Raw genomic sequence first — 12,408 nt, forward strand, 5'->3', positions numbered from 1 at the left:
AAATGTAGTAGTGTTTGTTAATCTCGTGTTTATTAATTACTAATTAGTAATTTACTAATTACTAACACATTTAGGCAAAACAGCTTTGACATTGTGTTTGAATTACCATTGTTTTTGTAATATTTAAATGTATTTATTGCGGTATCTCAGTTAACAATCTAACGTAACAAGCCCACAAGTCTTTAAAACAAAACCAAAAAACATACGCATTAGAAATGCATTTGCCCATTATTCATGCTGTGTACTGTGAAATTAAAATTATTGATATGATTTTTATGACTCAAACAAATGAATACATATATTAATATGTAATATTAATATATGTATTAAATATTAAATTTTATTAAATCGAGGTAATTTGTCAAATCTGAAACATTACGTCAGTGGCCCGCTACGCCACAGGCTGAAGCATCGCGAGATGTTTGCAAGTAGCGCGAGAGGTGAGCGGGAGCAGGAAGTGCAGTGAAGATGGACCAAGCCTGCAGTCTCCCTCTCATTTACTGAAGCTTTCGTGCCTCGATCGCCCCCCGGTGACCGGTCCCAGTATAGCCGCCCCTCTGTGTTTTCTAATGGACGCGAGGCAAACTAAATAATAAAATTACACTTTAAAAAATGTTCCCCAAAGTTAGTTTATGTCACTGAAGGCAGTTATCATCACGATGATTTCATTTCAGGTGTTCGTTTTAAAAATAAGTTTAGTTTGAGTTAGTTATTTGATGCTATAAAAACGGGGCGTGACGTCATGATTGACAGCTGAGACTGACGGCTTCTCTGAGTGAAGTTGTCACTGAGGCACTAACGGACTTTTTTCGAAATTTTTGGGAGCAGATTAGAGCTTTAGCTTTAATTTCTACATTTCCATAACTGTTTATTTCACACCAACATAATTAATTGTTCTGCATCTGCGAGAGTGTGGGCGGGCTTTTGATATCGCGACTGTACTTCCTGCTCTACTTCCTGCGCTCTACTGCGCAACTCCGGTCCCGAAATCGCTACTGCGCAGACTCGGTCCCAAGATGTCCGCGCCGTGCAAGGCCGCCTGAAAGCTTCAAATATGGCAAGCGGAAACGGATGATGTCGAGTCGTCCATATTTTTTTACGGTCTATGAGATGGACGGTGTCGGATTATGTGCTAACAACAAACAGAAACAAAATCAAATGCAGCCGAATAAAATGCGAGGCGAGTTCACCAGAAACCAGAGGAAAGACTCCGAGGTAAGAGTCAAACAGAGCTTTTTAAATCCGTGTGATTGTATATTTGCAGTTTAATGTTTGTTTTGACAGCAATGTTAGCATAAACACAAGCAAATTCAAGATTTAAATGTATAAAGGGATTCTTTTTTAAAGTTCATAACATGAAACGTGCGTCAATAAGGAAATATTAGAACTAAATTATTCATGAACAACGTTTAGTAATTAAAACATTAATTAAACCGTTATTTTTGAATATTCATGAAACCACTCTTATGCATTAATGCACACACATTAATATATAACATTGAATGATAGATTATTTTAATTAACATTGCCCATTAATGATTCTTTGTGAAGTTCATCTTAACTCTTGTTGATTCTAATCGGTTATTTAATTCTAATATTAATATCGATCTGTCTGTCATTGTGAAAAAGTACACTTAGCACACACACACACACACACATTAAGATATAATATACTTGAAAAGAATATATACCTGAGTGGGAAATAAATGTAATGTTTTTGGACCCTTACTTGCATGTTATTTGTGATTAGATAAAAATGTATTATAGTTAGTGTCTTTTATCATGCATTATCACACCTTCATATGCAATTTCATAATTACTTTGGTTGTTTTTGAAATATGGTTAAAGTGTACTTCTGAATGTATTGACAAGCATTTATGGTAACCAAAAATAGAATGTAATGAGATACTTTTTAATGAAACTTGTGCTCTGTGCCATGTATTTAAATATATTAGAAACAAAAAATGTCTAACGATGATCCAATTTAGTGCATTTAATATATATCAACTTTAAATGCTTTATTAAATAACACTGTTAGTCAATACATCAATATAAGTCTACTTTAAAGCACAACAAAAGATTATTATAACAATTATTTAAAATGTATGGTGTAGTAGTAATGTGAAATTGAAAGATTTATTCGAAAATACACTTTTTAAAAGTGCACATTTTTTATGCCGTGCTAGTCAAGTTAGTGTACTCTTCCTTTTAATTTATATCATATTATCTGCAAGTACAATTTTTTTAAATAAACCATTAAGATGTGAAGTACACTACAAGTGCACATTCAATATAATTAAAAGACCTTCTTTTTCACAAGCATAATTTGTTTAAAACAAGCCTGCATTTACACTGCAGGTCATGATACCCAATTACGATTTGTTGATTATATGTTTTTGTTTTTTTTGACATCCACCTCACATCTTATTTTAAAAGTGACCCGTATTCAATATCTGCATTTACACTATACACTTGGCAAAGCAACCCAAGGTAGACGTACTGACTCGGAAAAGCTTTGGCCAAATAGGGAGTAAATCGGCATAATTTGCGATGAAATGATAGAAGCTTGTGCTTTCCGCACCATCTTTAAAGGTCAGCAAAACATTGTTCTCTTATGTGGATTGAGCCTTCGTCCTCCATTGCGCCATTAAAAAGAGTCATGTGATCGCACCTGAGTTAATGTCATTCGCCACTGTAGCTTTTTTTAACGAGGTACGACTTGGGAATATCCAATCTCTCTGCTTACATGCAAATGCATGTATTTGTTTCATATCAGATTTGTTGGCCTAAACCCAATCTGAGAATATCAGAATCCATGTGCTTTTTTTCCCTCCTCCTTACACATTTGTGGGTCATATCCAATCTGTGCCACATGGAAAGAAAAAAATCTGAATCTGAATTGGGTCACTTGAACCATGTAATGTAAATGTGGCCTATCCTGTGTGTCTTTAAATGTGCTGTAATATCAGTGACTGAATTGTCAGCTCATGTTGGACAGTTACACTGACTCCGTCGTGTTTGTGTCTCAGGGTTTATCAGACGCTCCTGATTTGGAGTTTGAATATTCAGATGCCGATAAATGGACAATCGAACTGTCAGGTGAGAGTGTTTCGGTTGTGTTTACTGCTCATTTCTTCACTGCCTTCATTAACCAACTGCAGACTACAATAACGCATTGTTTTCCTCTATTAAATCCTGTTTGTAGAGTTGTACAGTTACACAGAGGGACCAGAGTTTCTACTCAACAGAAAGTGCTTTGAAGAAGATTTTCACACTCATTGTAAGTACTGATCTTGTTATTTTCACTCGATTGTGTCCCGGATGCAAATGTTTGCCTTTTGCAAGATGATCACTGTCACAAAAGAGCAAATGTTCATGTGCATTTGCAGTGCCCGATCAGAAATGGACCGAACTGGATTCGGTTCAGCACAGAGCTCATGCCATGCGTCTGCTGGACGGACTGGACGTGATTGGCCGAGAGCGCAGATTAAAAGTTGCCAGAGCCATCTTGTACATGGCTCAAGGTAAACTATGCATTATATGTGCATTCATTCATTTGATTGAGTCTTGAAGCTCAGACTTGGATTGACGGTGTTTTTTTCTTTTTTTTAGGTACATTTGGTGAGTGTTCTTCAGAACTGGAGGTGCAGCACTGGATGAGGTATAACGTCTTCCTGCTGCTGGATGTGGGAGCGTTCACGGCGCTAGTGGAGCTGCTCAACATGGAGATCGAGTGAGATGAACTACACATGAAAATATTCATTTTACGCATGTGAGAACTTTAATGACACTGTTAATTGTCTCTCAGTAACAGTGCTGCGTGCAGCAGTGCGGTCAGGAAACCCGCCATCTCACTGGCCGACAGCACTGACCTCAGGTACAACACCACACGTTACATTCATTCTAGTGTACTTCAGCCGTCCGTGCACTTTCTGTGTGACATCTGCGACAGAAAAGAAAGCATTGACTTATTTTTTCCACCGTTTCCCCTTAGGGGCTCCGTTAAAATGGCTGTCTTTGCTATGTCTGTGATTCCACCCACTCCCAATGTACCCAATAGTATTTAAACACACCAGGTTTGCAGTTAGCAGAAAACACAGCCATGGAAGCCAAGAAACAAACTGGGTCAGAGATCACAGTTTTTTGCCTGCCCTGAAAAGCCTCAGCAATAAAAACATGTTAACTGATCAACTTATAGTGTAAGGATCATCACTTTTCATTGTCACTTTCCACTCGTTCCTGTTGCGTGTCGAGCATCAAGTCTGAGGCAAATCTTTCCAATATTTAGAATTTATACTGCATTATCCATTTCAACCACTAGCTGTATATATTACATACCGCACCTTTAAGACTCACTCTCAAGTCCTATTCGGACTGTAATTGTTTCTCATGTGGATGTCCGTAAAAAAATACATCTGCATGCCACCTCAGTGATAAAACTCATGGATTCGGATGGCGATTTATTCCAGGTGAAGGATCGAGTTTTTTTATCATGCGCACCTGGGAACGCTGCTCACGTGGTCAGTTGAATGATTGTTTGTCTGCTGTAAAAATGTTATATGCTTGGAATAATTAATTTAATAATTGGAAAGTATTAATTTAAATCTCATGTTTAAAAAAATATGTAATTTAAAAAATGTGAAAATGAGCGGAATACTGCAAATTTAACCTAAATAACATTATTTACTGCCGTAATAGCGCCTCATTTCAAATGTTGACATGTTTTTTTTCTTTCTTTCTCTTTTGAGTGGTGATATAAGCTTTTTTGTGTAAATACTTTCCAGCAAAAGGGTAGGCTAGCTCTTTAAAATGCGTCTAAAGTACAGGGAAATACAACGATACGGTGTTCCGCTGTGGGCAAAAACAGTTAATTTAAAAAGATGTGGATTCAGACGGCAATTAAATCACCACACGACCTTGGTGTTTGTCTAAAAACAGTAGGTCATTCGGCTGGGGATTTTTACGCGGGTGGTGGGAGAAAAAACACTGACATTCTGGATTCGGACGGCAATAAAATCACAGACTAACTCCTGGCAATAATGAAAATACCTTACGACCCCACGAGAAACAATTACCGTCCGAATAAGTCTTTAGTCCTCCTTGACCCTGTGCATGCTTGTGTTTTCAGGGTGTTGCTGAACATCATGTATCTGATGGTGGAAACCATCCAGCGTGAAGAACCCACAGACTCTCCAGAGTGGAGAACTATTAGAGAAACCTTCAAATCTGAACTAGGTCAGTGTCAGTTAGAGAGTAAGATTATCTTTAATAAGAGAGTATAAATGTGAATCTCTGTGTAATTCTTCCTGGCAGGTTCTCCTCTCTATAACCATGAGCCCGTCTCTGTCATGCTGTTCGGGATGGTGACCAAATTCTGCAGTGGCCACGCTCCTCATTTCCCCATGAAGAAAGTCCTTCTGCTGCTCTGGAAGACCATCTTGGTGAGAATGATAGCTTTTCATTTGATTTTCGGGTTTAGACCAGTTTGTTAGAGCTGGGAATTGATTCCAAAAAGATTAGGTTTCTTAAAGGGGGGGTGAAACACTCAGTTTCAGTCAGTGTCATGTCAATCTTGAGTACCTATAGAGTAGCATTGCATCCTGCATATCTCCGAAAAATCTTTATTTTTTTTATAATTATATAAGAAAGATGCGCTGTTCAGAGTCTTTCCGAAAAAAGCCGAGCGGGTGGGGGCGTGTCGTGTGAGCGGAGCTAAATAATGACGTGTGCGCGCTGCTGCTATTGTGTTGAGTCGAGTGCGTCGTAAAGCTGTGTCATCCCTAACAGCGGGAAAAAAACTTTATTCAAAATAAAAATATGGCTTTTAATCAGATACAGCCATACATCTATGATCCGGAATCAGACCCAGAGGCTGCAGTTGAACAGGAGCAGCAGCAAAAACGACTAGAGCAGGACGTCTCTATGTGGTACAAGTTATACACTAACTATATAATATGCTTAGCGGCTTGTGTTATTTACATATTTATACTTGAATTATATCGTCGTATTTTTGTCTTTGAAGGTGTACATGTAGGAAGTGCAGTTGTGCACGTGTGTGTGTGTTTACGCGTGGTTTGTGTAGACAGTAAGCGGACTGGTTTTGCACGGCAGGCTAAGTGTTTACATAGAAAGACACGGAATAGTAGCGCATTTGAATGAAGAAGCGTGCTTATTTAGTTCAACATATTTCCCCCCTCTTTGTGTATTGTTGTTTGGAGTGCTTTTACAATACACAAACGTAAAGTTACACATATAGTGGCCAGCTAAACAAATGTACACGCACTACACATCGCATGCTCCATTGATCAATTAACTATACGTGATCATGTTTGGGCTACTTGATGAGCATTGGCAAAAACACAGACATTTGAAGCAGTCTCACTCACCGCCTGCGGTTCTAACGTTGGGACTGCTCCATCCTTCAGCATTAGGCGATCGGAAAATCCTGTGTCGAGCTGGGCCTTGTTTATGAAACAGTCGGCACCGAAATGCAGCGAACAGATATAAACATTCGCGCAACTCAGTTGCTGATCCGGAAAAGCAAATTCCATCCACTGTTGCCTTAACGCGGGGGTTTTGGGGAATCTGTGCAGGACTGTCTTGGTCTGGCAACCAAAAACGCACTTTTTTGGTGACATTGTTATGTGCACATCACCTGTTCAGCGCATCCTACAAGCCAGCTCTCTCCCTCTCTCACGCGCTTCCGGTAGATTTGTCCGTAAGGCCCATACAAGGAAATTCCGCCCCCATTAACGTCAAAGGGGACGCATGATCTCAAAAAACTTGCCGAAACTTATGACTAACCGGAAGTAGTATTTTTGACAAAGAAATACTCCCATCAAACGTCCACCTTAACTTTTGAAACTTTGTCTATGTTTAGTATGGGATTCCAAGTCTTTAACAGTGTAAAAAGATCAGTATGCATGAAACAGCATTTCACCCCCCCTTTAAGGTTGGAATCGATTCTATTAGAGAGGGAATCTGTTCCTCTTTAACAGCTTTTTTTTTCAGTTCAATAAATTATTAAATTAATAATTCACCTCTCGGTCACTCGCTAATAAATTAATTTATGTGAACCATTTTCGGTGGTACATACTGTAACGGGGCATCGAAGTTCCAACCAAACCAGGCCTGCAAACCAGCCTGAACCACCATCCTTAGTTACAACAGAGATTCATGGCCACACTCAGTGTTAAACGCGTTTTTAGTTGTTTCAGTAACTAGTTGTCTCTCTTTTCAGATGGCTGAGTTTCAGATCCCCCCCCCCCCCCCCCCCCCCTAATCATGAACCATTATTTGTAGTTGATTCCAAAAATGTAAGAATCAGACAGCCCTTATGTTTATGGTCTGTGTTTCCTGTCGCATCCCAGTTCACTCTAGGAGGGTTCGAGCAGCTGCAGTGCTGTAAGATCAGTAGACGGGTGGCATTGGGTCTCCCGCCGCTGCCGGAGGACAGTATCCGTGTGGTGCGGAGCATGAGAGCCGCCTCCCCGCCGGCGTCCGCCTCAGACCTCATCGAGCAACAACAGAGACGTGCCAGGAGGGAACACAAGGTCATTGACACATAGATATTTGACGGAAACCTGCGGAGTTGAAAATAAAATGAAAAAGTAAACCCTTTAAATCTATTTCTTCAGGCTCTTATAAAGCAGGACAATCTAGATGCGTTTAACGAGAAGGACCCGTATAAAGCCGATGACTCCCGCGAGGATGAAGAGGAAAACGACGATAATGACAACTCTCTAGAGGCGGAGCCTTTCCCGATGGAGCGCGATGAGGTCATGCCGCCGCCCATCCCGCACCCCCCCTCCGAGAGGGTCTGTTTTCCCAAGGGTCTGCCGTGGGCTCCGAAAGTCAGGTAGAATCTCGACTTCATCCGTTTGATGTGGTTCTTCTGATGGTTTTCTCAAATATAAGTTGGTGTCTATGTTCATTTTACCAGGGAAAAGGATATTGAGAGCTTCCTGGAGTCCAGCAGGAGTAAATTCATTGGTTACACGCTGGGAAAGTGAGTCCGTCGTCTCCCACTCCATTGCTCATTTCCTGTGAGCCTCAGTGATGCATGTTTGTGTTTGTGTTGCAGTGACACGGACACAGTGGTCGGTTTGCCCAGACCGATACATGAAAGCATCAGAACTCTCAAACAGGTAAGTAGCCACACCCCTACCACAGCATCATCCATGACTTATTAACATAACCCTGCCTTTTATTCACATCGTTCCTGACTTTGACCAGTCAAAATGTGATTTTGAAATTAATAGTTGTGTTAATTCTGATTGAATCAAGCAAGACCAATGTCCAGTTTGACCAAATGTTAAATACATTTATTTTAATTAATTTGTTGGTGTTTGTTTCAGCACAAGTATGTGTCCATCGCTGAGGTCCAGATCGCTAAAGAAGAGGAGTATCAGAAGACCCCTCTGTCTGGCGTGAGTGACGATACATTGATAGATGCAAAATGGCATCCGATGATGAGTTTAATACACCCTCTGTGTGTGTTTGTGTGTTCAGGGTGAGGAAGAGCTGGAGTTGTGTGCTACAGAGCTCTTGTATCAGGGTATTTTACCCAGTTTACCTCAGTATATGGTGAGAGACTGTCAGTTTACACACCAGTCACGCTCCATTTGAACCGTTCTCATACTGACAGACCTTGTGTGTGTGTGTGTTCAGATCGCTCTGCTCAAGATCCTGTTGGCTGCTGCTCCCACATCCAAAGCCAAGACCGACTCCATCAACATCCTGGCGGACGTGCTGCCCGAGGAAATGCCGTAAGACAGTGTTAAACAGCAGTAAACCATAAACCAAACTGAATGATTCTTAAGTGGAGCTTGTAAACTTATGATTTGAATGAGTCATTTAACTCACTGATTCTCTTAAACCTGAATCTGCGTGTATTTGAAGCTAAATCATTGAGTCATATCTGAACACAAACTCTCCTTGCCACTGCTTAACTTGGTTGCCATGGCAACAGTGCGCTCATGTCATCACATGCTGTAAAAAATATCTCCTGGGTTATAAATATTCATGATATTCTCTCTGGAACAATCAATAGGGAAAATACCAATATAGATCTTTGGCTGATGCCTCAGTGCATCTCTAATATCGCTTTGAAGAGGAAGAGGAGTATCACATGAGGGACGAAAGTAAAATGTCATTTTTTTGTGGTTGAAATCCAAGTCATCCGAAAAGTTCAATTTCCTGCTACTTTCGCTCATTTCCAAACTTCAAGGTCTCGTGAATTCGATGTGCTAAACAACAGAAAGCCGATTGGTTTGAAAGTGACTTGTGTAATGTGATGGTACCTTACATATGCAATTGTTTGATGGCCTGTCTGGTTTCTCTTTCTAGCACTACGGTTCTTCAGAGTATGAAGTTGGGCGTAGATGTGAATCGCCATAAAGAAATCATCGTCAAAGCCATTTCAGCCATACTGCTGCTACTGCTGAAACACTTCAAACTCAACCACGTCTATCAGGTACACAAACACGTGTTTGTGAGGAGCTTTGTTCTACCCTAAACAACCCTACATCCAACTCACAAAACCTGACATTGTTATTATATTATACAAAATATGATTTGAGGAATTTCTAAACCTTTTAAATAGTGATATCTGGCTTGCTTTTAGAAGGCTTGTTCCATAGTCATGCAGATATTTTTGACTAGTGACACTATTTTGGCCTTCATAAGTATAGTAAAACTGTAAGTAAAACCCTTGTTTTGTGAGTCTGTTGACAATTTTTCTACTGCAGTTTGAGTACATGGCACAGCATCTGGTGTTTGCCAACTGCATCCCGCTGATCCTGAAGTTCTTCAACCAGAACATCATGTCCTACATCACCGCTAAAAACAGGTGACGCTTCAAGTAGACATTTGTTCATTTCAGACACAAAAAAACAACTGTTCATGGGTCAAAATGACCCGGAGTTTGAAGATTGCATTACTTCTTTGCACTTGCTTTGCTTTAACCACTGGTCATTTTTCATGTGATGGCATCTGTCAAATTTCTTTGGCAGTATCTCGGCTCTGGATTTCCCGCACTGCGTCATTCATGAACTTCCGGAGCTCACCGCTGAGAGTCTGGTGAGAAAAATACACACCTGAATGTCTAACGCTCCTCTGAGCAAGTCTTTGAGCTGTTTGATGTGTTTGGATTACAGGAAGCTGGTGATAATAATCAGTTCTGCTGGAGGAACTTGTTCTCCTGTATTAATCTGTTGCGCATCCTCAATAAACTCACCAAATGGAAGCACTCCAGGACCATGGTAAGATGCCACACAAATCAAGAACATCTAATCTACCTAGGCGTCCATTAGTGGTCATCTCAAATTTTGCATATTTCTAGATGTTGGTGGTGTTTAAGTCAGCTCCGATCCTGAAGAGGGCGCTGAAAGTTAAGCAGGCCATGATGCAGCTCTATGTGCTCAAACTGCTCAAAGTCCAGACGAAGTATCTGGGGCGGCAATGGAGGAAAAGCAACATGAAAACCATGTCAGCGATATACCAGAAAGTGCGCCATCGCCTCAACGACGACTGGGCCTACGGAAACGGTGAGTTGGGGAAGAATTTGTACTGGGATCTTCACTAAATCATTTGTTGCATTATTATTAAACCTGAAATTTTAGTAGCACCTGGGTGTCAGAGTTAAACGTGCTCCTGGTGTCTCTGACAGCAGACCTGGACGCTCGCCCGTGGGACTTCCAGGCGGAAGAATGCGCCTTACGTGCCAACATTGAACGGTTCAACAGCCGACGCTACGACAAGAACCAGAGCAACCCGGAGTTCCTCCCGGTGGACAACTGCCTGCAAAGCGTTCTGGGACAGCGGGTCGACCTTCCAGAAGACTTCCAAATGAACTATGACCTCTGGCTGGAGCGTGAGGTCTTTTCCAAACCCATTTCCTGGGAAGAGCTCCTGCAGTGAACGCCTATAGTGTTTCAGCAGCTCTTATACAGCAGATGTGAAAATGACCATTACCAGAGTAAAACTCTGCCAACGACACTACGCTTCACAGAGTTCAACAACAGGGACCATTTCCGCTGTATGTTCGTGTAATATAACGGCTTGTCTGTAGTAAACCTGCAGATTTTACTTTTAGTAGGGGAACTTTGTTAGCCAGAGGTGCTAAGAGGTAATTTCCTGTTTGTTTTGGCTGCTTTTGATTATGGATTCTCTATAACTGAATATTAAATCTGATCTTATTGTGAAATACTGTATTTATCCTGGAGTGTTTTGATGTTTTTCATTGTATGGCCTTGTATACAATACTAAATGCAATACAACAATCTTCTCTGTGAACCAATTTTTGTCATTCGTTTTTTAAAGTCAAAGTTACAGAAAATCGGCTTAAGTCAGAAATGTTGCTAACAACCCTTTGTTACTATTACTATTGATACTTAGCCTAGAAATCTAGACGCACCCTAGCGGCAGCAAATCGAATCTGCCCGCGAGTGACGTCTAGCAACTCTCAATACAGTTCTGAGCTGTAAACGGCAAACTCTGGTTGGGCCAATCACATCGTGTTTAGAGTCGGTGGGTGGGGCTTAACATAATGACGGCAGAATTGCGCTTGCGTGCTTCTAGTAAACACAGAAACAGGCTAACGGCAGCGGTCTTTCGAATCAGCTCTGACTGCGACTCTGGAAGACTTGGAGTTAAGCTTTTCTCTGAGAAAAGAACAAAGAACGGCACTGAAGTCATTCTTAAAAAGGGAAGATGTGTTCAGAGTTTTGCCGACCGGATACGGTGAATGTTTAATCTATCAACAAGCTCTGCTTCACCTTCGTTGCTCTGGTTGGTGTAGCGCTATCCTATCAAGTGCAGAGGGAGTTTGAATGACAACCGTTTATCCCGCCCTTCGGATTGAGCCCTGTCAATGGTGAGTTTCCAGACCAAACATCTTGATGTGGGTCTGGCTTGTCAGGCTAATTGGTACTATTACTATTAGTCAGACTCAATATATACAGATGTGATGAAATGACGCGAAGACATGCTTAACGGAAGAGGATTAGGGCCAAGCTAAAAATAAATTTAAAAAAGCATCTCGAGATTAAAGTCACCATAATGCGAGATTAAACTCATTCAATTTCGAAAATAAAGTCATTGTGTTTCGAGAAAAAAAGTTACATTTTGAGAAAAAAAAGTCGAAGTAAAATCTAGAGAATAACGCATTCGATCAGTGTTCATTGCATAGCATAGAGGACAGAGGCAGAGTTGGATCACTTAGTCAAGCTATAGTATTGCTAGGTGTTGGTCCTGCATTACTTCCTGCATGGTTATCTATCAATAACAGACCATTATTCTAAAGCAGGGGTCTTCAACTAAAATAGCTTGGGGTCCAGAAAAAAAACCTTCTCACCGGCCGAGGTCCGGACAGTTATATACCTAAAAACATGAATCGATGTCTTTTTG

The 12,408-nt window shown here is 40.8% G+C and overlaps 1 protein-coding gene across 2 annotated transcripts; it reads left to right on the forward strand.

Moving 5' to 3' along the window:
- The first annotated feature begins 391 nt into the window (after positions 1–391).
- On the forward strand, positions 392–11,295 carry strip1 (striatin interacting protein 1). 2 transcript variants are annotated; one of them, XM_067415557.1, is made up of 22 exons: positions 392–466; positions 1,109–1,215; positions 3,030–3,099; positions 3,206–3,280; positions 3,390–3,524; positions 3,613–3,733; positions 3,809–3,877; positions 5,129–5,235; positions 5,314–5,441; positions 7,371–7,553; positions 7,638–7,858; positions 7,943–8,008; positions 8,084–8,147; positions 8,358–8,429; positions 8,512–8,586; positions 8,671–8,768; positions 9,349–9,475; positions 9,750–9,850; positions 10,014–10,080; positions 10,158–10,262; positions 10,343–10,547; positions 10,670–11,295. In XM_067415557.1, exons 2-22 carry the CDS (start codon positions 1,111–1,113, stop codon positions 10,918–10,920), a joined length of 2,445 nt encoding a protein of 814 aa, XP_067271658.1. In that variant the 5' UTR covers positions 392–466; positions 1,109–1,110; the 3' UTR covers positions 10,921–11,295. The 2 variants fall into 2 exon arrangements, with proteins under 2 accessions (XP_067271658.1, XP_067271659.1); XM_067415558.1 differs by having other exon boundaries at positions 395–466; positions 10,673–11,295.
- Positions 11,296–12,408: the final 1,113 nt, after the last annotated feature.

This window comes from Pseudorasbora parva, chromosome 14 (genome assembly GCF_024679245.1).
Source record: "Pseudorasbora parva isolate DD20220531a chromosome 14, ASM2467924v1, whole genome shotgun sequence".
In the NCBI taxonomy this organism is placed as follows: Eukaryota; Metazoa; Chordata; class Actinopteri; order Cypriniformes; family Gobionidae; genus Pseudorasbora; species Pseudorasbora parva.